Here is a 26,887-nt window from a genome sequence, read left to right as displayed (position 1 = left end):
GGCCAGGGACCGTCCAGGCCACTTTTAGGACCACCTAGGCCACATGGAGAGGAGAGCAATGCTGGTGAAATACAGCAGACATTTATTAGACTTTGGAAAGAGATTCATAATACATACTTTCTATGTTAAGACTGGGGGCCCTGAGGAGCCAGATTCACTTCATTAGGAAGAAAATTCTTCATTAGGGACTCCCAGGGACAAATATAGCATACCGTATAAGCAGCTCAATTATTCAGTAGCTGGGTGAGCTAGCATGGCATAACCTATTCTTTCTAACCACTGATATTCAGCCACGTGTGTCTGATTATTTACAGGTTTTTGTATAAATTTATCATAATTTTGTTCTCTGAAGACAAATGAAAAATAATCAATAGCGCTGTGGTTTTTCCAAACAAAATTTTATTGCTTTTAATATTTGTACATGCTATACAGATCTGACTGCTTGGGGAGAAAAAGTACTTGTGTTTTCAGTGGATCTGTGTGTCTGTAATGAGGAAGAGATGAAGAGAAGGCCGAGTAAAAGAAGAACCAAGAGAGTGAGTGTGTATGAGCCCAGGTTACAGTTTTAGTAATATGAACGCTGTTCATGACATCCGTCAGTGTTTTGCTGTGTGGCTTCAGTTTCTGAAATCCCACGGTCAGTTTTAATAAAATATACAACTTTGAAAAACATATCTGTGCATTTCTTCATATATAAATATACACACACACCAATCAATCATAACATTAACACCACCTCCATGTTTCTACACTTGGACTACAGCTCCACTTTCCAGACTGTAGTCCATCTGTTTCTCTGCATACCTTGTTAGCCTCCATTAACCCTGTTTTTCAGGACTGAGAACAGTCCAGCAACCAGAAACATTCAACCAACCAGCTAGGTAGGCGTGTCTAATAGAGTGCACAGGGAGAGGACTGACAGAGGACTGTTCAAACACTCCAGCAGCCCTGCTGTGTCTGACTAACCCACCTGCCACCACCATGTCAGGGTCACTGCAGTGCTGAGATTGACCCACCTCCCAAATGTCTCCTGCTCTGTGGTGGTCAGTCCTGTGGGGTCCTGATATAAGGGTAATGGGACCTGATATAATGAACAGCAAGTGTAGAACCAAGGAGTAACAATATGGCTGATCAGTGTGTGTTCATATATTAGCTTTACATCGTTCTCTCTGCGTACACCCAATATACAGTATTTTATATTAACATTGTCTGCAGGATGGTGACCCTCAACTGTAGATTGCAGTACATTACCACAGTGTATTTGAGACGAATCCATAGGGACACATTGGCTGGGTGTGGTTCACTCTCAAAAATTAAGATGCTTCGAATGATTCCTTGGGTGATGCCACTTTTGGTTTCATAACTTTTAAAGGTGTAAAGAACCATTTTATTTTTTATTAATAAGGTTCTTTACACTCCATATTCCATGGCATCACTCAAAGAACCCCTCACAGCAGCCTTTTTAATACGTCTTTAAAGAGTGCATGCATATACGTGTGTCAGATCTGACACTAGGGGTAAATAAGCCCTTAAACCAAACGACAGACCCACTAGCAGAGGGATAAACTGCTGACCCACCTCATCCTTCATGGTCAGATAAGGCAAAGGGAAGTTCTATGTAGCAGCATTCCACATTCATTGATTCTACCTTATATTCTGAAAAATACCAAATATGAAATTCATCAGTTTCCTTTTATTTAAACGACCGTTTCACTGCCGAATTCTCCCTTCTGATGTCTACAGGTGTAGAATCCATTCCAATGGTGGTGGAGGTCAGTGGTTAGAGTAGTCCAAGCCTTCTCAAATAAGAAGGCCTCAAGCCCACTGAAAGCAGTCAGGAGGTTTCTGTTTGGTACTTTGGTGCTAATGTTTGTCCAAAACTATTCAAATCCAATCCAGTCCAATTAGACCAAACCCTGACTACACTTTGTATGGTGTTTAGAGGGTCTTTGGATTCTCAAGCCATCAGTCAGGTTATGGAGAAGGCTTTTTCAAATCAAAGGAACGCTGGAAAAACGAGGCGATGGTATTTTAAAGCTTCACAAACGAGAGGAAAGAAAATACTCGCTGTTCACTGTTTTTTTTTTTTTTTTTTTTTTTCTTTCTTTCTTAAGCAATAACAAAACTAAGCAGTGAGATCAGCATGTTACACACCATTCCTGGCTTACCGAGAGCAAAACGAGTCCGTTTTACATAAGATTCACCTAAATCTTACAATCTTCGTTCACCATCCGACAGAGTCACTATGGTTAGCACTTTACCGAAGGCTACCTCGACAGCAACAATAACGACAACAAAAAAAGAAAAATCTTCAAGTATCAGATCAGACTTTACAGCTGATTTAAATCCACAGGTTTTAGACAAACCTGCCCTTTCCACAACATCTTCCCCCTGCCCCCTCCCACACACACACACACACACACACCCCCCACACTACCAGTAGATAAATGATTTGAGCCACTACCACTCTTGAGGTTCCTGGAACGTTACAGCTTCAGTCTGTAAGAGGGTCAAGGCAGAAGCTAGAATGCAGGAAGCACACGAGCGACCTTTAGGACAGCTTTTCCACGCTGTCAGGAGAAGGGAAGCAGAGTGGTGTGTAGTTGGGTAGCTTCTCCTTGGCTGAGCATCTTCTCTGGAGTGCCGATGGAAGGGGATTTAAAGGGAAAGAAGCAAAGAAGGTTTCCAACACTCGCTCAGGGGTTTTCAGACATCACCTGCAGGACGAGAGCAAAGAGTTGAAGAAAAATGAGAAAAGAGCTCACTGGTCACAATCAGGAATGATCAGAAGCAGATTTGGTGTTAAGTAGAGACATCCTGAGCTGATCCAGTGACTTTGGATCGGGGGCTGCTTCAGGCATTTTACTAATGGCTTTTAAAAGGTAAAGGTAAAGGTGCACATAACAGTCACTGTACTATGTACAGCAAAATATGTCCTCCGCATTTTACCCATCTGTGGTAGTGAACACACCCATACTAGTGAACTAGAGGCAGTGAGCAACCCCCCAGAGCGGTGGGCAGTCAACTCCAGCGCCTGGGGAGCAGGGACGGTGAAGGGCCCAACAGCGGCAGCTTGCCGAGCCCGGGTATCGAACCCACAACCCCCGGTCATCAATATCTCTATAATCCAATAATCCACTTCTGATCCTTAGGGTTTGCCGTAGCAGAGTGCCATCTGGCGTCCTCTGGGTGCCATTAATAGACATGACTCTCAGCTGCTCTCAGCTATATGTGGCTTCTTATTCTAACTCTCCATTCCACCTTAAACAGTAGAGCATAACTGCTGCATTATTTAAGGTGGAACGGAAAGTTCGGGGAAAGAGAGAAAACTTGAGCTTAGAGTTAAACTTGCTGTAAATGTGACACAGCAACAGTGTGTGTTTGTTAATCGGTCAGAAGAGGAGGATCTAAACTCTTGAAAATGTTGGTTTCTTTTCTGCCATTTTTTTGTCTAAGCTGCCAAAAACATCCAGTTTGGTTGTAGTTGTGCAACGACACATTTGATCCCATTATCTCCACTGTTGAAGATCTAGCGCTGGATAGAAACCAAACTATGGAGGAAATGCCGTGTTCTACCAGCCGGAGAACCACGTTCCTTTCTTTGGGTCTAAACCAGCTCTGAGCGGCGCATTAAGAACCGAGGAGGAGGCTAATGCTAATGCACACCTGCTAAGTGATGTGACTGCAGAGTTGTGAAGGAGCTGGGAGCTGAACGGTCAGGTAGAGTTTAAGACAGTCTGCATTAAAAGGATCAGATCGGGGATAAAAACATCTCTACTACTAATAGTGACTGTGGTGAGCTTGTGGTTCACTCCCACCTCCAGATGTAATGCAACGGAACATCTGAAAAGTAAAGCTCACCTGCCTGGTGCTGAGTCTGGCTGTCGTCCAGGCCGGTCAGGCTATGAGTGCTGCCGTTCTCCCTGAAGGCCAGCAGCGGAGCCTTCCTCCTCTCATCCTCTTCCTCTCCATCTCCCTCCTGTCGGGACAGCTTGGTCACCACAGGCACGTTGATCACTTCTTCAAAGGCCTGCGTCTCCGTGACAATGCCATTTTCTCTGAGCTGGGCTTCGGTGCTCACACTGAAACATGGAAAAAGGCGAAGCCTCAACTGACCGCTCTCTCTAATGGGATACACACGCATAAAGAATCCTGAAGAGGGCAGAAGAGAGTCATGTAGGGGGGGCTAGTAGTTTTTGCTTTTAAAAACCTCCTTTTTTGGTGTAAGCAATAAGTATGGAAGCCACTGAAATTCGATTCTGAACAGAAACTGGCAACAAGAGAGCAAAGAAACAGTGCAGCGATCAGGTCCAGCAGAAATATTTTTCCATTTGCACCAGTGAAACTAGAATTTATGTCAAATTTAGGCAAATAACTTGCCCACTTGCTCTGCACATGTCTTTGCATAAGAGGCAGGGTCGTGCCAGAGCTGGTTTATGGAGAGCCTAGCCGCTTCCCATTTCCCCCAGTTTTACTATAAAACAAGCAAGTCCTCAATAAATGAGTGTGAATGAAGCTACATGCCAAAAAATGGCTTCACTACAATAATGAAAACGTACCTGTATATTTCCCTCCTCCTACAGCAAACGTGTTTTGGGCAATACAGATGTGTGAGTGACGCTGGAGTTACAGCCAGTTACGACACAACACCACCTTTGTTTGGGGGTAACTATGGCCGGCAGTTAACGTCCTGGCCAGCTAATGCTATGTTATGTTTAATATGACTACCTTTGCCATGTATCTTGTTGATATGAAGAAATAAAGCTTTATTAAATCAGTGTATAGTTCCCCACCTGTCTGCTCATGGAGGCTGACAGGTGGAAGCGATTGGTACTCTTTGGTTCACTTCTACAACAGTCTACGGTGCAGAAATATGTAATGCTATTCTGTGTTGAGTGAATGAGGGCATTTTTCAGTATGAAATCTTTCTATTCGGACCATTAAAATGGAAAATTACTTACAAATTCTAGAGGTTGCTCCCAAACAAGACTTCACTGAATGGGGGCGAATAAAGGTAAATGGCTAAAAATGTTGAAATATTTGTCTAGTCTTTCACACAAATGTTTTCTTACGTTTTTGTATATTAAGTATTATTAAGTATAAACATATATTACATAAATTAGAAACTTGGAAAACTTTCCAGTGTTCTTCCACATTACAGCAGAATGGTGCTAGCATTACAGTTAATAAGTGAGCAAGTTCTTATTGAAATGAGGTGAAAAGCGCTTAATAGCTAGAAGTAAAAAATTAATCTTAAAAATAAATCTTTGACGCACGTTTCCTTTCATTTTGGAAAGTATAGTATATATAAGTAAGTATATATAAAGTTCTCCGGTCTCCCTGCACTAGAAGTGGTATTTACCTGTGTGCAGCAGGAGACAGTGTGTGAGAGCTGAGGCTGGGATTGGTGTGGCCATTTCTGTGCTGCGAGGCCTCGGGAGAGTGTGGGGAAGAAACGTTGATCGATGGACTCCCTGGAGCTGAATTCAAGAGAGAGTGGAAGATCAGTGAAGAGCAAAAGGTTCTCACCACTACGCTGAGCCAATCCTGAAATTGGGAGTCTGTAAGTCTTCAGCGTTCTACTGTTTTACATCACAAAAACTGTCCCAGAGGTGAGAATATGATGGCACCCAGAGTGGAAACAATACTGGGTTAAGTGGATACTTAAATGTCAACAAGGCACTTTTTTTCCTTCTTGTGGCAAAGTTTAATGCGACTAAGCACATCACACTCAAAACGGAGCTGAGCAGCCCAGAGCACGCGGAACTCGGGTTTACCGATTCACAATGTTCGTCATTCGCCCACTGATACGATATGGTTGGATCTAGAGGTGAGCGATATGGTAAAAATATAATGTCACGATATTTAAAGACATTTTGACACAATATTAACTGTGATATACAGCACATGATCGCAAACACAATGCATCAGTCGCCATAGATTCTTAAAAACTACTATTCTAATACTCTCCTGTAACCAGTCTAATTCCACTGTTTGCAATGAAACGTGCAGTTGATCAGTGTAAATCAGTGCGATATAAACAAAAATCGATCACAATCAGGGTTCACACACTTGAAGTCATGGAAAGTCCTTGAATTTGAAGTACCAAAAAACTCCATTCCAGGACCAAAATTATACCATTATTATTATTATTATTATTATTATTATTATTACCATAAAAAGCTGGGTCCACGCTACTAGCTGAAAGATTGTCCAGGCTGGCTAGTTAACAACATAATGCATGGGTTTAGTCATGAGTTTAGTCATGTAAAAAATTACACTACTATAAAAGTTTGTGGGTTTTTATATTATATTATTATATAAAATGACAACAGGAGATCATTATAATTTCCATGACTTTTAAGTACTTTCAATTTTGTTATTTTGACTATTGAACACATTTTTTTTCCACGACTTTCCAAGATTTCCAGGACCCGTATGAACCCTGCACAATATGATAAACTATCTGCCTATTTCCCAGCCCTAGTTGGGTCTGATTTTGATGATTTTTTAGTTTTTTTTAATAAAACACAGACACATTACAGCCCAGCCTCACCCCTCAGACGGAACTGCCAGTATGCAGGTAAGATGTGCCTTATTTAAGTGTGTTCACGCAGATTCATTTTTAAAATTACAATATGTAAAATGCTTTATAGCATCCCCATCTAACACTTTAGCTATGAGCTAACACGCTAGTCATGATACTTCAATACAGTACAGCACAATACATGGCAATACAATTTGACACGATGCACCGTGATGTCCTGTTCCATTCTTGTATTCAACATAGCAAAGCTACAGCAGTAAAACCTCACAATCACAGCTTTGCTTTTCTGCAGGGTTGAGTTCCAAAAACATGAGAAGCACAAATACACAAAAGAATCTTACCTGAGTCCTGACCACGCTGCTGGCTCATGTCTCCATTCCTCTGGGCTGTGCTTTTCTGGACGCAAAAGAAACACAACTTAAAGCTAACAGTAAATGAAGCACCACGGCGAGAAATAAAAAAGGACAGCAATCAGATGTCCACTCCACCCCCATCCGGTCCCCCAACCCCTGTATTTTTTTGTAGTAGTTATAGAAGCAGAAGCAGCATACAAAAAAAGCATGGAAAAAGTTAGTAAGTTATGTTAGTTGTGAAGTAGTGAACATCTTCTGGAGCGAACCTAAAATAGCAGAATAGTTAAAGCTTCACAGTAAGGGGGTCTTCTTAGGAAACATACCTTGCGAATATTTAAACAAACCTTTAAATAGTGTCATTTTATTTTACAGTACCTGATCAGAACGGCGTGTGCGTTTCATGATCTCTTCAAGGCGCTGTGGAGCGTGAGGAGTTTTGTTAAAATAAATAAATAAATCAATCAATCAATCAATCACCAGATTTTTACCAATCACCAACTACTCCTACATTTCTGACCAACAAACAAAAACGAAGTGCACCTTCTTCCTTTCTAATCTCTCAGCCTCCTCTTTCTGGAAGTGCTTCTCTCTCTCCTGACGTAAACGCTCAGCCTCTTCTCGCTGGCGAGACTCCTCCTCCTCTTTCTGTTAACACACACACACACACACACACACACACACACACACAAATGCTGACTGGAGGCCTGTGCAGGTGTGTGCCATATAACTGTATGCCCCCCTCCCACCACCACAACAAGGGTTGAATATTTCTGCAAGGCACTTGTTGTGTTCACTTTGTTCCATCAGCGGCGTGTGTGTGTGTGTGTGTGTGTGTGTGTCCGATGTCTGACCTGTTTCTGCAGGCGCTCTGCCTCCTCCCGCTCTCTCTGCAGCCTCTCATCTGCTAGGCGCCTCTCCTCTTCCTCCTTCTCCTCAGCCAGACGCTGAGCCTCCTCCTCTCTTCTCGCCCTCTCCTCTGCTTTCCTACGGGCCATCTCCTCTTTGTGGCGCCTACATATAGATGTGCACATGGACACACACACACACACACACACACACACACACACACACACACACACACAATTAATCAACCGATCCTGTTCTTAACCTATGAGGAAGGTCCTGATTAAATACTGTTAAAGCCTGGTCCAGGTTCAAAGTCATTTACTGGAGCATTCTCATTCTCGCTACATAACCCATGTGCTGGCTCTCAAACTAGTCACAGTTCACCATTATCTTGTTTTCTGTTGCTTCAGGTCTATCCCATAACTCAACTAGCTTTTTTTGTGTTTATAGTTGTGCTATCTGGTGTCAATCAGAGAAGGATGGATTCCCCTCGAGTCCTGGTTCCTCTCAAGGTTTCCAGTGGCTTACTCAAAAGAACAAACTGAACATCCACATATAGAACTGTGCACAAATACAGCACATGGGAGTAAGGTACCAGAATGAGAACAGGCTTAATACTGCAGATACTGATGCACTCAGATATTGATAGAACAAGTCAGATCAGGACATTACTGGAAATATCATCTACTGTGAGCTCCCAAGTGGTACCAGTTCGATCCCTGGTGATGCCACTGCAATCCATGGCTGGGAGTCTCTGAGAAGACAACTGGCCTTGCCCTCTCTGGGCGAGTAGGACGGCTTAGGTGATGTAACAGCGTTGGTAGTTAGCGTTTTCCTCCAAGCGTGTTTAGGTGCTCAGTAGCGCTGCACTGCTGTGGTGCTTCATCAGGTAGTGGGTGGGAACTGGAAATGACTAAACTAGGGTGGAAAACGGTAGGGGAAAAAAAAAAGGCATACATCTTCATGTACCTCAATACAAACACACACACCTTTCAGCTTCCTCCTGCTGCCTCTTCTCCTCCTCCTCCCTCTCCCTCTGCTCTCTAGCCTGCCGCCGTTTCTCAGCCAGCAGTCGAGAAGCCTCTTCTGGGTCCGTAGTGCCTGCAGTGGTTCTGACAGCTGGAGGACTGACCACACTCTCTACAGACACAGGCACACACACACGGAGAGACGAAGAGGTGATTGAAGGAACGGACTTCTTAGCAGCCCTAAGGCATGTGTGTGAACGCAATAGCGGGGGTGTGCTCTTACCACTAGCTGTGTTTGCTTTAGGGGCAGTGGGCTCTGCTGTAGTCTTGGCAGTGCTTGCTCTAGGCTCCGCCTCTTCTTGTCCTCTTGCCTCCACTGCTTCCTTCTTGCCCCCCTCTGCCTCAGTTTTAACTCCCTCGTCCTGCTTCCTGCCCTTCTCGCCCTCTGGGGTCACTCTAGGGCTCTCGGACTGCACCCTGCTGGGCCGCAGGTTGCCTGGTGACAGGGAGGGATTGCTAGGAGACAGGGGCAGGGAGGCTGGCGGAGGCGGTGACCGAGACTTTTTGGAGATGGGAGGTTTCTGGGGCGGTTTAGTCGAATTCCTGAAACACAGAGCAACTGCGCAATGAACTATGCAAGAGTGGGCAGTGTGGAAGTGTTTGTGTGTTGTGATCCTATATATGTCGTATCACCCATCCCTGCGGTGCCCTTTAATGAGAGCGTGTTTGAGTACTCTGCCTGTGGAAAGTCTGGGGACACATAACCTGACCCAGGGAACAGAAACGTTTGAAGGAAAATCATTCAACATTTAAATGGGTGTGACACTTTGAGAATAACAACAAATCCCAATAGACAATCTGCTAGTAGCTCAGGGTAAATCACATAGCTGTTTTATGTGCAAAGCAAGGGGGGGGGGCATCCTATCCACCCAGACATCGCAAGGCCAGTTTTGGACCCCTGGTCAACACTGGGCCAACACTTTGACAGTAACACCACCCGTGAGTCCAAACTGAACTAATTCCTTCTTATTACCTTCTTCATAGTTCTTCTGGCCTGACAGTCCTGGAGGTTTGACACAGACCAGCTGCTCACCCTCCAGCTACTGCTACCTGCTTTGGATTAGTTGCCCATCCTCTACCATCAACTACAGCTGCTATTATTATTACTGCTACTACCACCACCACCATTACTATAATTACTTTCAATATTCTATACTTCTAATCAATAACATAAGTGGTTTCAACCAGATGAGGATGAGTCCAAATGAGTCTTGGTTCCTCCCAAGTTTTAGGTTTTTGTCTTATTACCATATTTCTGTAAAACAGCTTTGCAACATCATAATTTGTTAATAAAAATCCTTTACTGCTTCTCTAAACTTGTGTTTCTATGCATGTACCTGACAGACAATGGCTGACTGGTTCTTCCACGCTGGCTGCCAGGTGAGGGCGCTCTCTTAGTGGGTGTTGGAGTTAGTATTGGAGTGGGGTAGGACAGATTACTCCAGGACTTTCTCACGTAGTCCTTATCCTTCCGCTCAAACTGACGACACAAAACACACACAGTTCAACAAATAAACACAGCAGTCACTTATACAGTTATTGTGTCCTTGAGTCGTTACACTTTACAACTGTAGAAAAAACAACTGATCATAATCAACATAAAAAAAAAAAAAAAAAAAAAAAAAAAAAAATATATATATATATATATTGCATGCTGTGGTTCATGACACCAACTATGACGGTTGTTTATAAGTTATGGCGTAATGTAAATGACTGTGTTGCATCATTTTTAATGATAAGTACTTTACATGTAAAGACTGGTGCCAGACAGTGGTTCATTTAGTGTGGTGTTCAAACCCGGACTACCAGAACTGTACTTTTGCTCATATTTTACGTCATGGTGTGTTTATGGCAGTTTCCCTACAATTTAAAGAAGAAAAAAATAAATGTACAATATATAGTCTTGCTAACAGTCCTACTCCTGGAGGAGGTGTTCAAGTAATCAGATTTAAATATGTACATTTATGGTGCACTGACACCTTTTTAATGTGGATTATTCTAATCCACATACTGTCCTGATGCAGAACACAACTAGCTGGTGGTTAATGGTTAACACATGGTTAAAGAACTTCCACTAATGTGTACATACCTATTTCAAAAATGACAATTTTCTAAATTTCAGTGGAAGTCAACAGAGTCACTTTATAGCATTTCTATTGGTTCATTCATCACAAACTCAAAAATGGAGATAAAAGTTTTTTTTGGTCACAAAAATGATGATCTTGGAATCTGCAGTTGTTACTTACTTACTTACGTCTGAACAGAATTAATAAAAATTATTTATATATTTTAAAAAATAATAAATAAATAAAAAGCTGTGTTGTGAGTGTGTTGGTGGACTACAGAATTTCCACTTAGGCCAGTACACAAAAAATAAAATAAACAAAAGAGCAAAGAGATGGACCTATTGGCATGTGGATAAATAGGAAGATGTTTTGTTTTTATAAAAATAAAAAAATAAACTTAAATTGTCTAGAGAATATATTAGAGAGACTCCAAGCACCATGCAACCAAAAGTTCCAATGTAATGATATTGAGCATTGCTAAAATTAATTGCCATCTTGAGGATGAGGAGGAATCCAGTGCTGTCAAAGTACAATGAAAGTCATTTCTACTGGTCTGGGAGATGAAGTGAGAAAACATCATTTAAAAGAGAAATTAGATGCTGAGCAACATGGTCTAGCAGGGCTGTGAGATCAGTGGCAACCTGATGCCACAAATTGCAGCCCATGGAACAAAATCAAAGGTAAATTACATACTGAAGATGGTGTAAGGTTCATATAAAATGGTCTTATTCTATGTGAAGATTTTCAATGTATTATTTGATGATTTGGACTTTTAGAAGAGAACATAATGGTTTCCTATATATAGGAAGCTGAACATGACTGTATATGTACATTTCTGATCCTGCATGTTTAATTCTGACCTTGTGTTTAGTTCAGAAAACATGCAAAAGTTAAAATTTGTGACCAAATTCTTGATGATGATGATGATGATGATTATTATTATTATTATTATTATTATTATTATATTAGGTGTCGTCACTCATTCTACCCCCCTAAAACAGCAGCTCAATGATGTCCCTAAAAGCCCAATATAGCCATAACAGTCATGTCCATGATGAGTGTACATAAACGTCCAACCACAACCCTATCAGATACTTACCGGAATATTGTGCGTCGTCTTTCTGCGGGGGATGGTGTCCGGGCCCACGTATCCGGCTCGGATTGGTCGTTCGAGGCCGAGACCTGCCCTGATCGGCCGCTCGGCACTGCGTGACTGCAGGGACTTGAAGGACAGCGAGCTCATTGGGTGACAGGAAGCTGAGCGAGGACAAACGGGGGTCACTGAACCAGGGTAAAAGATTAAGCAGCCAACCAGGCCATGTGGGCAGATAATGCATGTATCAAACAGGAGGGAATGGAGGGAAGGGTGGGGAGGTATGGATAACAGAAGTGAGTTTAACCAAAAACAAAAAATAAGAGTAGGAGAAGGAAGAGGAGGAGGAGAGGAAGGTGTGTTACGAAAGAAAGAGACAGAGGAAAATGAGGTGTGTTATGAAAAAAGAGAGGGAGGAAAAGAAAGAGAAAGTGTGTTAGCGTCTACAAAGCACTACAAAGGCATGCAGCAACTACAGTTATCCCTGAGGGGAAGGGTCAGTATTACTGAGATTGCCAGTATGATGCTCACAAATGTGGGTGTGGCCAAATGTTAGGTGGGTGTGGCCTGTTGCTGGCCTAAAACTAATAGGGCTGCACAATTTGAGCACGATATTTCCTCAGTACTACTGCAGTTACACCACTACACACTGCTGTGCCATAGTACAATCAAAATAATGAGAATTTGCTGGAACACCACAATCCCTCAATCCCAACTCCCCCAGAAGTCTCTCATTTAACCCTCTGGAGTCTACAAATGTGCCAGCATGTGAAATGTGATGTTTCTTGAGGTTTGTATTAATATCTTTGCAATAATACAGTGCAGAAACATGATCTCCAGAATCCGTAGAGCTGAAATTTAGATCACACGAGACTCACATCCAGAGTTATGAGGCCATGAAGACGAGTCAAGGTACTCGTCTCTGCCGCTCGTCCCGTCTAACTGGTGGATTTGTATGTCTGTAATCTGCCTCTCGCCTGTAATTGGTGAATTTGTGTGTCCATCTATGGTTTTGTGTAAAACTGACCAATGGACACTCTTCTTCCTCTCACTGTTTATAAACTCTACAGTAAAACGTATCTTATAAACTTCTTATATAAACCAGTGCTTTTAATTTGAATTTTATTTAAAAGGATATTAGAAAAAAAATAATAGAAAAATGCCTAAACTCCAAAGGGTTAATCAGGATGCCCCCATTTGCATGAATTGGTCTTCTGCGATACCGCAAAAGCCAGTATTGCAAAAGCCGGCATCACAATATTGATTAACATGCAATATATTGTGCAGCTCTAGTAGCCAGAGATGGAGTTCTGCAATTTAACACATTTAAGCCCATTTTGTTAGTTATAAACTACACTCAGTGACATAATGCCAAAAGTAAGCAAATACACACTGTGAGAGTGTATTTAACACACACACACACACTCCGAGACAGCCAGCCCAACACCAATAGGGTTAAGTAGCATAAGAGTCTAATGATTACTCACACATGCAGCAAAGACGGCCTTTGTACACAAGGGTAAACACACACACACACACACACACACACACACACACACACACACACACACACACACACACACACACACACACACACACACACGTTAGTGTAACACCAAGCCAACAGTAACTAGGCATGGCTGTAACCGTGGTAACACCACAGGGCACAGAGAACCCCTGAAAGAACGGTTTGTTTTAGAAAGAAAGAGTAATCCTGCCAAACAGAGACATCCAATAATATCCACCTCTCTCTCTCTCTCTCTCTCTCTCTTCGGCATGCTCTCTCGCTCTCTCCCTCCCTTTCTTTCACAATTAGTACAATAGTTCTGTATAGTACTGTATGTGTATCACCTGTAGTACACCAAGTCTCCCTCCATAGTTCACGGACTCTCTCTGTACTACACTAATACTGTCGGTACTATATGTACTGCATCTGTAGTACTTGTCCTCTTCACAGTACAGTACATCCCTCAGTACTGTGTATTCTGTACTGTAGTTCACTAAACCGAAACTACACCAATTGCAATTATACTAATGATCTTAGTACTACAAGTACTCCACCTGTAGCACACTAATTTACTCTGTAATACAATAAATAATTCTCTCAGTACACAAATGTTCTCTATAGTACACACATTTCCTCTGTACTATAGGTATTCCCTTTGTATTACACTGTAAATATGCCCACTCTAATACACCAATTCTCTCAGTACCGTAAATACGCCCAGTAGAGTACACCAATTCCCTAAATACTACAAATATACCCACTGTATTACATGAATTCTCTCAGTATCGTAAATAATCACACTGTAGTACACCAAGTCTCCCTCCATAGTTCACGGATTGTCTCTATACTACACTAATTCTGTACCATATGTACTGCATCTGTAGTACTTGTCCTCTTCACAGTACAATAGATCCCTCAGTACTATGCATTCAGTCTGTAGTTCACTAAACCTGAACTACACCAATTGCAATTACACTACTGATCTCAGTACTACAAGTACTCCACCTGTAGCACACTAATTTACTCTGTAATACAATAAATAATTCTCTCAGTACACAAAATGTTCTCCATAGTACACGAATTTCCTCTGTACTATAGGTATTGCCTTTGTATTACACTGTAAATATGCCCACTCTAATACACCAATTCTCTCAGTACCGTAAATACGCCCAGTAGAGTACACCAATTCCCTAAATACTACAAATATACCCACTGTATTACATGAATTCTCTCAGTATCGTAAATAATCACACTGTAGTACACCAAGTCTCCCTCCATAGTTCACGGATTGTCTCTATACTACACTAATTCTGTACCATATGTACTGCATCTGTAGTACTTGTCCTCTTCACAGTACAATAGATCCCTCAGTACTATGCATTCAGTCTGTAGTTCACTAAACCTGAACTACACCAATTGCAATTACACTACTGATCTCAGTACTACAAGTACTCCACCTGTAGCACACTAATTTACTCTGTAATACAATAAATAATTCTCTCAGTACACAAAATGTTCTCCATAGTACACGAATTTCCTCTGTACTATAGGTATTGCCTTTGTATTACACTGTAAATATGCCCACTTTAATACGCTAAATCTCTCAGTACCGTAAATATGCCCAGTAGAGTTCACCAATTCTCTAAATACTACAAAACATACCCACTGTATTACATAAATTCTCTCAGTACCGTAAATAATCCCACTGTAGTACACTAATTCTCTTAGTGTAGTACATTGGATGTGTTTGTAGTACTAATTCCCTCCATTCTGTAAATAATCCCACTGCAGTACACTAATTCAGTACTACAACCATTTTCTGTGCTACAGTCCCGTCTGTGCTATACTAATTCACAGCACAACAATGACTCCTTCAGTACTACAGGTACTCCCTCGGCAGCAGACCTATTCCCACTGTACAACGTTCGTTTTCTCTGTGCTTCAATATCCCATCGTAGCACACTACTCCTCGCTGTACTACACCAACTAACTGAAAAGCTCTCTATTGTGCTTCAGTCAGTGCCTCCTTCCACTGGCTGTAAGTGTGGGGGAGTACGCTGTGGTAGTAACTCCTAACCGAAGGCCTTACCTGTGCATCTCTCCCTCTCTCTCTCCCTCGGTTTTTAGCATTTTTTCCTTTTAGATTTCTTTTAGGCTTGAGAACCGAACTGTGGACTGATTTGAATGTTTTTGTTTAGGCACTTAAAATGTAGTGTTGCACCGATACTGGCACTTACACACAATATCAATATCAGCAACAGAGAGCACCGATACCAAAAAGCTCAATGACAGCCCACAATTTTTGTATAATTTTATATTTATTATTTTTTTTTACATACATTTTTGTTTGCAGACTTTTATGCCGGTCATAAACAGCTATTACCATTAAACAGCCACTGGTACTTTTGTGGTTTTATGGTTCTGACACCAAAATTTTTAAGATATACCACTACTTAAGGTATACTACTACTCACTTCTCTAAAAAAACTTTTTTTTAATTACTTAAAATTACTTTAATTACTTGTTTGTTGAAGCTTAGCAAGATTCACGCTTCCCTACCTGCATGCGTTCCTGCATTGTGGCCATTTTCATTTATTTTTATTAATTTATTTTTTCTTAAATGTGCAGTTCCTCAACCAGATCTTATTTAAGATAAGATATTAAAAAAAAAACATACAAGCTGTAAAAGTGGAGCGTTATAAATATATAGGATTTAAGTCAGAGTTGGTATCGGTACTTGGTATCGGGAGATAATTGAAAATCTGGTATCGGTATCGGAAAGGACAAATTGGTATCGGTGCGTCTTGACTTAAATGTTTAGCAGTTTGGCGATTTTGCCATTATTTCATCAATGAAAATAAACCAGTGACTATGACTGAAATGCAGATACAGCTGTCCAACATGAGGCTATATGATCACCTTAAAACAGATCAGGTCAGTCGAGCCCCAAAATATTGTTACTGTCGAGCAAAAAAAGATTTTTTTTGGAGATACAGGGTGTTTGCGTGACAGTAACAATATGTAGGATTCTGTAGGACAGGGACAGGCTGCATCATTAATCTTTCCAGCTGATCTGGCCTGTGCAGAAGTGATATTATGATTGGTTGTAACAAATAGACAGCTTTTCACTAATCTGAAAGGAGAGAGGCTTAGCCCCGTTTCACTTCATTCACCTCAACACAGCAGAGCCAGGACGATCATTACCTGCGTCTCCGGACAGCGACATAGCGCTGCGGCTTCTAGCCAGGTAGGAGTGAGTTGGCGCCTGCAAGCGGTTGACTACAGTATTCTCCCAAGGGGTTAGCGGCATCCGACGCATACCTGAAACACAGCACAAACATTTATCCACCAGTTAGATGCTGTTTTTTTTTTTTGAAAACCATGGAAACAGTGAGAACAGCCCAAGCATTAGGAACCAAAGGATGCAGCCGATCATGCCACACAGTGATGCAGCCATCACATGCACGTGCAAAACACAAGGCAAGTCAGCCTACTGACCTCAGCATGTGCCAGGAATACATGCACTGTTGGACTGCATACAATGTTTCGCAACATGCCATTCAACACACCAAGTCAACATCGTCAAAATCAGTGAACTGCACAATGACCCTGTGTCCGTCAGTCAAAGCTAGTACAGATAGAGGCTGGAGTTAGAGCGTTTGAGGATGACAGACCCTCTCAAAACAAGCATTCCGGACCAGTGTACCACCCAGCCAGTCTGTAAACACATGCCATGGTTTACCCCGCTGTAATTTCCTCCACACACATTCACCACAACACTAGCTGGAGCAGGGAATATGGAGCATTTTGATTATTGTAGATGAACAATAATCAAATATTAAAGGGCCCATTTTCAGTATTTCCAATATCCTATTTGACATAGAGAGAGGGAGAGAGAGGGAGTGTACAGCATGATGCTTGCTCTACCATCCAGAAATCATTTCAGTGCCAAGATGCTTTTGAGAAACCCAGTCCAGGCTGCTTTTGTTAAGATGCCCACTTGAATATGATGAGTAAACCTGATTGGCTGTTGCCTTATTTATATACCTTCAGTGTGAATGGGCGGGACTACAAGCTGAATAGGGAAATACACTGTAAATGAACTGGGCATCTTGTATGACATTTTTTTTTTCAGCTTATCTCCCACATATGGACTGTCTGTTCGGGGCTGCAAACTATTTCATATTTTTTTATAATAATAAACAAGAATAATAAATAGTTTTTTCATGATATGGGCCATTTAATATTCAAATATAGGTGGGCAGGGTAAAAGGAAAAGACAAAAGACAACAAATGAAACTGAGCTACAGTGCTGAAAAGTAGTCTTGGGACACCATGCATGTATGTATGTGTGTGTGTGTGTGTGTGTGTGTGTGTGTGTGTGTGTGTGTATATATATATATATATATATATATATATATATATATATATATATATATATATATATATAAAAAATTATAAGTAATTAAATTAATAATTAAAATTATATATTTAACAAAGTATATGATTTTAATTTGTAAAACTGGTTGTTATTGATGCCTATAATGGTTATGTGTTTCTGATGGACACAATTAAGTAAATAGGACTTCCAGTGGTCCAGTGTCCTGTGACTAAGGCACTACCCCTATAATCCAAGGATGGCTGATGATCATATGATCATTTGAATCCCGTGTCATGCTGCTCGCCATCAGCAGCCAGAGTCCGAGATAGCACAATTGGCCTTGCTCTCTCAGGAGAGGGCTGATGGTACTTCCTCCCCACATCACTCTCAGTGTGATGTTCATCAGTACAGGCCTCTGTCAGCTGTTGTATCGGAGCTGAGGAGCCACGCTTTCCTCGGAGCGTGCTAGGCTATCTAGAGATGCTGCATCAGCGGAAGTTTATAAAGCAGCAGGACTTTGCGGTTTTGGGGGCGCACTAGCCAGGTATGGAACAGCAGAGTACGGTACGGTGTGTGAAAATGTTGTCCCAAGACTGCTAATCACTACTTTTGAGCACTGCACTCTAGAAAAGCGAATCCCGTCCCAGGACTCCAGCCGGCTCTGTGTGTATGCAGTGAACGTGCATTTCCTGGGAGAGAGAAGGGAGAGAAAGAACTGCTGGGTTGAACCCCTAGTCCACCTGTGGGCTTGTCCTGCTGCTGGATCTTCTCTCTGGAACCTCGAGCTTTAGACTGAACTTTATTGACTAGGCATGAGGAGGAGAGGGACGTCCGCTTCTGTAAGGCTTAGATCAACAGCACAAGACACAACAACGGCACGCCCGTTAACCACAGATTTAGGATGGGATTTCTGTTGATACACAGTTGAGTTTTTGATGGGAACATCTACATAGACCACCAGCTACCTCCATGAACCTCCAGGACAACGTTGCACAGTATGAAACATCAAGTAACACATTTTGAACGGCCAACGCAAGGCAAGAGTGAAAACACAGGGAGAAACAGAACTGTACACATGACAAGAAGGTATGGATCGGTGTTTTGGAGGTATGGGTTGTGTGGTTTGGGAGTGTGTTTGCGTGGTTACCTCGGTCCGGGGAGTTTAACAGCGTAGCGGAAGAGGAGGACAAACGTTTGGTTATGACTGGGTCTGTGTGTTTGGACAGATTCATGGTGGAGACTGACCTTCTGTCAACATCTACGAACACACACAGAGACAACGACATCAGACGCAAAACAGGACACGCTGTGTAGAAGCAGTGAACAGATAACCAGGTTAAATTACTCAAGAGCAGAGAGAGAGAGAGAGAGAGAGAGAGAGAGATGACTGAACAGAGAGATGGGAAATGGAGTTCATATCCATATGTTAGAATGTGGAGGAGTTGGCAAACAGTGAGGTATAAGGAGTATTTCTGCTAAAAATCAAATAAACATGAATAGTTTTTTGCCCCATATGCAGTCGATCAGCCAAGCTATGCTTGGTGTCTAAAACGAGAGATGCTAGGCTAACGTTGCTGAAAACCCCTGACGTTAGACTAGTCACCAGTGTCATTTCCTTAAAATAACTCCCAAAAATGTCTTTCTGCCCTCTTATAATCATCACGTTTTCACTGATTCTTGACAGGACTTCCAGCAGTCTTTAAAAACAAAGATTTACTTTAATCAATCCATGCATCACACATATCTCCTGCAAAGTTTCTTAAATATCAGCTTAAATGCTTTCATTAAAGTTATATGTTTATGCAATTTTACTACACTGCTCTTCAAAAATTAATTTACACAAATGCAGGGTTTGTTAGCAATGGTAGCTTAGCACCCCCGGACTGAACGCACCTGGATCAAGTGATCACTCATGTTCGTTTGATTTTCCCCCAAACTAATTATTTTGTTTGATGGAAAACATGATAACGATAATGATAACGGGCTACAGCTACGGCTAGAGACTGCTAAAGATGACTACACCTTGTGAACTCTGAGTGCTCTCAAAGTGACAAACCCGCTTAACCTTGGTTATCTCCACACTCCATATACGTGCCACTCTAGAGTAACCTTGGACAATTATGCAAATGTAGACAAGCGATTATCGGCAGCAGAAACATTGCGATAAACAATGTTATCACGATCCAAATTCAGCTAGGAAGGACAAAGTCTTACTGGGCTACTTTCCTAGATTACTGAACATAATGCTGACTACACCCTACACAGATGGGAAGTTACACTGTTAACATCCAGTGGTCGTTTACAATCATTTGGAAAGCACTCCTCTCCTTCAGGACAATCTGTGCCATTTCACTAATTTTATTTAATTTGTCTAATTTTACTCCATTTTCTACCCAACTTGCAAGGCTAATTACACCCCCCACCACCAATAGCAACCCTCCAACACTACAAGGGTGATGCATGTTAAGTCAGCCACCTCCTCATTTTGAACTGATGCAGCATCACTAGGTAGCCAGCATGCTCAGAGGAAGGCCCAGCTCCCCAGCTCTGAGCGATGTGGGGAAGACATGCAATCAACCCACCCCTGAACCCCTGAGGGAACAGGGCCAATTGTGCTCCCTCCGACTCTAGCTGTTGATGGCAAATACCAGTGATCCTCGGATCACTGCCTTAGTCCAGTGGACCACTCGGTAACCCCTTGTGAACAAACCATAGCCCTAAAAAGCTTGTAAAAGATATCAGAGAGGTCAGATCTCTTGCATGGTGCTCCTTTCCCTTTTCCCCCTCTTTACAATTGTATGGCGTTTTGGAGATCAAAACACCAGGGGGTAACCAAACCTTTGCATGCAACTGTATCAATTACCATCCCAAGGCTACTCCAGAGATTGGCACACCAAATCAGGTTTGTGCTACTAAAGTTCTTAATATATAATCTTAATATTAAAAATATAATATATATATAATGCTAAAGCTAACATATCAATGGGATCCTATTGCAGTTACTAAAAGGCCTCAAAAGGTCTACACGCTACCTATTGGACACAATCTGTTTCTAATTCTATTGGTGGGCTACGGTCAGTCTCATGCTACGTGCTAGGGCTGCTGAGGCTAGTCAGCTGGCTAGGGGGCTGCTCTACTCTGAGCGTCATATTCACATTGGGTGCGCAGGCGCTGCTGGCGCGCCAGGCTAAAAGCACCGTGATAATGCTCCAGCCCAGCCAGGTCCAACGGCAGGAGGAGAGCAGAGTCATCAAAACCTGAGAGAGAGAGCAGCGAGAGTGAGGGAGCAGAGGAAGAAATGAAGGAGGTAATAAAAGGTTACAGGAGTGAAGGAAAGCAAGAGAGTGACCATTTATTTAAAAAAAAAAAAAACACGAGTTGAAGAGAAGCGGGCATAACATGAAGGGGAGAGGGCAGTCAAAGCATGGACCTGAGTCAGCAAATGTGTGTGAGCAGAGAGAGAGAAAAAAAAAATGCATGCATGCATGCATGCACGCGCACACACGCACGCACTCCAGTGGCTGCACAGATGCATTAACACAAAGTTGAGACACACAAACAGTATGAGGACTTAACTCCTAGAAAACCTAAGTAAGGGTCAGAGTTTACTGTGACTAAACAAAGATCAGCTCCAGTAAATTGATGCAACTCCTATAAATGTCCTGGTTCGGTTGAGTTTCTCAGACGTTCATAGAACTTCATTGGCCTATTGTGTGTGTGTACACACAGCTAACGAAACCGTGAAGACTTCTTAGAAGAGCCTGCCTGAAGTGCAGCAGGAGCGAGCTGGTTGTATATAATGCACTTAGGGGGTATTTAAGCAGGCACTGTGTGTACAGATGTGTTTTACACAATGAGCTTGTTGTATTGTTATAGTTAGTGCATCATTAAACACCAGGACAGAAGGTTTCCGGTGTGTGTGTGTGTGTGTGTGTGTGTGTGCGCAATTACCACTATTGTGCGAGGTGCTGGTGGTGAGAGCTCCTCCCCAGCTCCAGCGGTTGGATTTCGGCCGGGTTCTCTGACTCCTCTCCAGAGTTCTCCTCATCACAGCCTCATAGCGTGCCTGACACACACACACACACACACGCACACAGTGTGAATACAATCTCTATACCAGTGATGCTTCACACAATCCCACAATTGCTGAGCCTGCATGGTTTCCTTCACCATGGTCATCTTTATTTCTTTCCTAACTCTCTAGCCGAGAAGTAATCTATGCTCTAAGCTCTATCTAACACAGCTCATCCAAATTCACACAATCTGCAGAAATGGTCAACAAGCCAAGTTACCAACCAAACCAATCAGCCTGCCATCCAACTAAACAAGCTACCAACCAATTAACCAACCAACCAGACTACCGACCAACTAAACAAGCCACCAACAAACCAGACTACCTTCCACTGAACCAAAGGCTTTAGCAAATTAACCAGTCATGCTACAAAATAATTAGCTAACCAACAAAACAAGCTACAGATTAATTAAATCAATCAACCAACCAAACAATTAAACTACTAGTTAAGGTACACAACTGTGTGAGGTATGCAGTCATGTAAGCGTTGGCATTGTGGTGGCAGCCACTTAAAAGGGAGAATTAAAGAAAGAACCAACCACAATCTGGGGGGCCTAGAGCTCCCTCCAGCCCTTCTAGAGTTAGCTTACTACCAAGCCACCTACCTACCAACCAACCAACCACCCAGCCAAGCTACCGACTCATTAACCCACCAACCAAGTTAACAACCACACTACCATGCAAGCAAGCAATCAACCAAGGAGGCCGCCTACCAAAACACCAAATCTGAGGAAAAAAATGGGACGGACATAATCTGAGATTATTACTACAGTATTTACAGTAGCTGAAAGCACTAGATCTTATCAGACGCAGGAACGCATTGTAAAGTTGCTGACTTTGACACTGAGAGAGAGCGAGAGGGAGAGAGAGAGGGCAACACCCTGGAGATATTTCCATTCCCACACACTAGCCTTGTAAAACTAACTAGATCTGAACTGTGCTAAACAGGCTCAAACATCCCTGAGGAGAACACACACATCATTCCTCTAGCTTTCACACAAGACACTGGTCATTCCCGTAAGGCTGATGTTAATGCTAATAGCTGTTTGCCTGTGGCTGTTTTGCCTAGAACACCTGTGTGAAGGTCTGCAGAACAGGTTGAGCTCCATTTACACACATTACAGGAATGTGTAGGCCAGAGAGAGAGCGAGAGAGAGAGAGAGAGAGAGAGAGAGAGAGAGAGAGAGAGAGAGAGACTATGTTATGGGTACAACGCAATGTTGTTGGTGACATATATATCAGTGGAGGGCACCTTCTCCTCCTGGAGCTTCTGCCGTCGTTTCTCCTCCACAGCGGCACGCCTCTTCTCCTCCCTTATCCTCTGCTCCTCCAGACGCCTCCTTCGCTCCTCCAGTTGCTTCTCATAGAACTGCCGTGCTCGCTCCTCGCGCTCCTGCCACTGTGCCTCCCGTGCAGCTACACACACACACACACACACACACACACACACACACACACACACACACACACACACACACACACACACACCAGAAGCATGATCAGCAACAGCAGCTTACTAGAGCTGTGTTGGCATGATCCTGGGGATACAATACACATCACAATTCAGGAGTTGTGATGTGATAAATTGTCATATATCATGATACTGTGAGCAAGATGATATATATATTTTTTTTTTTTTTTGGAAAAGCTGTCACAGTATAAGAGGGGGGGGGGGGGTACCCGATCAGTACAGTGGGATCTGAAGACAGTACAACACTGCTATCGTGTGGTCGGGTATAAACACAACACTAAATGAACCACTGTGCGTCACGAAACTTTACATGTAACACTACTCATTAAAGACTGATATTAATATTAATTCATATGAACAATTAGGTTAATTTCAGCTAATTAAATAAATAAAATAATAATAATAATAAAATAAAAACATGCCGGGTCAAGAAAGGATCAAGGAAGGCCATTAATTAAAATTTCATTTTTTTAACGTGTCATTAGCGTTCTAGCCACTGTAACGTCATGAAGGCAAAATAAACTGTACTACTTGGCTCCCATACTGATAAATTTACCTAAAACAATATTTGGAAACACTGGAAATAAAACCTGCCAAGGTCCAGGCCAGGACAGCGCCTGATCGCAGAGCTAGCAGCCAACCTCGTCAAGTCACACTGGATCAGGCCTTCAATCGCAGACTAAGCAAGTCTACCAGCGGCCGACTCACTTTCAACACGGAGACCAGTTTCGATGGTGGAGGACTGAGGACTGAGGACTAGCCGAGGTTTTAGGTTTATGACAGTCTTTTATTTATACCCCTCAACATGCACACAAACCATCACCATCACTGCCGCAGAGCTGTTGCCCAATCATCTCTCATTCAGTGGTCCCAAACAAAGAGGGTCTGAACGGTCCCTGCTGAAGCAACAAATGACTGAACAAACCTAAAATAAACACACACAATCCTAAAACCTCTTCCGTCTACAAGCACTCGCTGCCAACAGTTTACATAATGCCTGATCCTCACCACGGCAACCTGCCACATTCACCTAGTCATGCAGGAACAGAGAGAGAGAGAGAGAGCGCGTGAGAGAGGGAGTGAGCGAGAGAGAGAGAGAGATTGTGTGTCTGCAGTCTAATTAGCGATTTTAACTGCCTTTAAATCTCCTCAGAAATCACAGAGGTCCAAATCCCACTGCTGTTCTCACAAACAACCCAGTTCGGGTCCTTTCCACAATTCGGTGCTGGGTCTCATTATTCGAGAACCCAGTTAAACTGGGTTAAACTGACCCAGCGTGAGCGTGTTGGGTTATTCGGTTAATTAAACCATGATATGTGCAGGTGATAAAGTCCCTATTATAGCAATTACACCAATCTGGGATGATGTGTGTCGTACCGTTCTGCTTCTCCCTCTCCTCTCTTCTCTCTCGGGCCAGTCTCTGCCTCTCATCCAGTTTGAAGCCCAGTGGCTCTGTGGATACACACAGACACATACAAGTTTAGGAAATAACACACACATAGACCATCAAACACACATATTTCTGTTGCTTTCACTGCAAAAGAAATTAGATAAACACTCAATGAGGTTAAAAAAAATATATATATATAAAAAAGCTTAATTTTATTTGACATAGGAATCTTAAACGTTTGATCTGATAAATACTGAAATGTAAAATAAGTAGAAGATACTGGTTGTTAGATCAAAGCAAACTGCATTCTTTATTTTGGCCCATCTTGAAAAAAAACATAGGACAAAAGTACTGGGACACCTTTACTGCTTCTTCTGAAATCAAGGAGATTAATAATAATGGTATGTGTGTATGAATTTAGGCCCACCTACAGTGTACGTCCACATGTTTGTGGACACCCCTTTTAATGAATGCATTTAGCTACTTTAAGTTACACCTATTACTGGCACCGATATGCAAATGTTCATTTCTATTCTACTGGCAGAGACTAGACAAACAGTGTGTGTGTGTGTCTGTGCACACGTGCATGCATTTGCACATGGGTGCAACCTAAATAAACAGAATTTGGTGGAATTTGTACGTCGCCTCAAGAAATTCCATACGCAGGCCAAAGACCACCCTTTATTCATTTCATTTTTAGCCAAAAAGGGCTATTATTTCTTCTTTCAGTTATTTATTTTTCAGGAGAAATTTCTTCCATATAAGCCTACGAAAGAGGAAAGTCAAAGCAAGTGACTAAATGACTAAAATGCAGAGAGTTATTATTTAAGGATGCACAGAAAAACGGCCCCCTTACAGCTGTACCAAAGTGCTCGTGTAGATGTATGGGTGGCTCTCACCTGGTCTCCCTGTAGTGTTCTGTACATCTGTCGGACTGGGGATGGTGTAGGTGTTGTGTCCGGAGGTGGACGAGTCTGGGTGACTTGAAGATTTCTTCTCATCGTCTCTGAGAGTACAGTCCGAGCCTAAACAACAGAAGAGGAAGAGACGAGTGAACATCAGTTAGAGTAGATCAGCTAGACAGCAGGTTTGAGACCTGGGCTCAGCAAGCTGCCACTGTTGGGCCCTTGAGCAAGGCCCTTCACCCTCTCTGCTCCCGGGGCTCTGGAGTTGGCTGCCCACCGCTCTGGGTGTGCGTTTGCTCACTGCCCCTAGTTGACTGGTGTGTGCCAACGTTAGCTTGGTATATAGATAGGGCTGGGCAATATTGCAATATTTTATTATATCGTGATGGACAATATGCTTTTCTAAGCACGTTGAGGATACTGTTCGTGCTTAAAGAACAATGATCAACTGCTACTTTCATTACAAACAGTGTAATTAGACTAGGTTTATCAGATAAAGTGCAGCAGATGATGAATATAAACCACTGTACTCAGAACGGGAGAATACTTGAACAGTAGTTTTTAAGAATCTGTCGCTATTGATGTATTTATTCTGTGGTTACACGTCTCATGAAACTTTGAATATCTTGATATAAATATCGTGAATATCGCCCAGCCCCTACATAAATGTATCATTTTTGTTTCCACTCTGGAGAGTCACTAGTATCAATATTCGCTAAACAATACCTTGTTTTTAAGCAGACGTTAACGTTCTATGCCGGATATTGTTATTGTACTTGGCCAACCATATCCTTCCAGTTTAGCTAATCTAGCTGACCAAGGAATTTTGGTTCTCCACTGTTCTCTTAATTCAAACAGTCCAACAACCAACAAAAAACATCAGACGTAAGCAGGAAAACTACTGAGTACTGATTTCGGTATTTGAATAATGGTACCTCGATTAGGTAACAGCAGAGGAGTACCTGTGGGCATCCTAGCCTTGTTCTCAAGCAAATCTATATTTACCCTTTAAAGCAGTCTGTCTACATTATTGGTGTCGGGCTCGACGGCGGCAGATTTTTTGAAAATGTCAAGCGCTGGCATCCAGCCAGCACTTTCATATCAGTGCATCTCTGGAGAAAACAAAACCAAACACTTCACACATGCCTGCTGAAACTGGAGCTCAACGCCGAAGCATAACCAACCAGATTACGATCTCTACAAAGGCCGGGTTCCTACGTTAATACAG

At 42.4% G+C, this 26,887-nt stretch overlaps 1 protein-coding gene across 11 annotated transcripts in view; it reads right to left on the bottom strand.

Moving 5' to 3' along the window:
* Positions 1-379: 379 nt before the first annotated feature.
* map7b (microtubule-associated protein 7b) overlaps positions 380-26,887 on the bottom strand; it is a 47,787-nt gene continuing 21,279 nt past the window's right edge. For 3 of the 11 annotated variants that reach the window (XM_072696498.1, XM_072696494.1, XM_072696502.1), the window contains exons 2-19: positions 25,654-25,779; positions 24,742-24,816; positions 23,146-23,309; positions 21,773-21,887; positions 18,969-19,079; positions 18,562-18,666; positions 16,645-16,761; positions 11,940-12,121; positions 10,112-10,254; positions 8,998-9,317; positions 8,736-8,886; positions 7,752-7,911; positions 7,441-7,545; positions 7,276-7,317; positions 6,889-6,943; positions 5,363-5,480; positions 3,866-4,082; positions 380-2,717 (exon numbers count right to left, since the gene is read on the bottom strand). In XM_072696498.1, the coding sequence (XP_072552599.1) occupies positions 2,697-2,717; positions 3,866-4,082; positions 5,363-5,480; positions 6,889-6,943; positions 7,276-7,317; positions 7,441-7,545; positions 7,752-7,911; positions 8,736-8,886; positions 8,998-9,317; positions 10,112-10,254; positions 11,940-12,121; positions 16,645-16,761; positions 18,562-18,666; positions 18,969-19,079; positions 21,773-21,887; positions 23,146-23,309; positions 24,742-24,816; positions 25,654-25,779 (2,327 nt within the window). In that variant the 3' untranslated portion in view covers positions 380-2,696. Of the gene's footprint in view, positions 2,718-3,861; positions 4,083-5,362; positions 5,481-6,888; positions 6,944-7,275; positions 7,318-7,440; positions 7,546-7,751; positions 7,912-8,735; positions 8,887-8,997; positions 9,318-10,111; positions 10,255-11,939; positions 12,122-13,420; positions 13,439-16,644; positions 16,762-18,561; positions 18,667-18,968; positions 19,080-21,772; positions 21,888-23,145; positions 23,310-24,741; positions 24,817-25,653; positions 25,780-26,887 lie in introns of all 11 variants that reach the window. The other 8 variants (XM_072696496.1, XM_072696497.1, XM_072696495.1 and 5 more) reach the window with 8 other exon arrangements.

Source organism: Salminus brasiliensis, chromosome 14 (genome assembly GCF_030463535.1).
Source record: "Salminus brasiliensis chromosome 14, fSalBra1.hap2, whole genome shotgun sequence".
Taxonomy (NCBI): Eukaryota; Metazoa; Chordata; class Actinopteri; order Characiformes; family Bryconidae; genus Salminus; species Salminus brasiliensis.
This window is presented reverse-complemented; position numbering and strand designations above follow the sequence as displayed.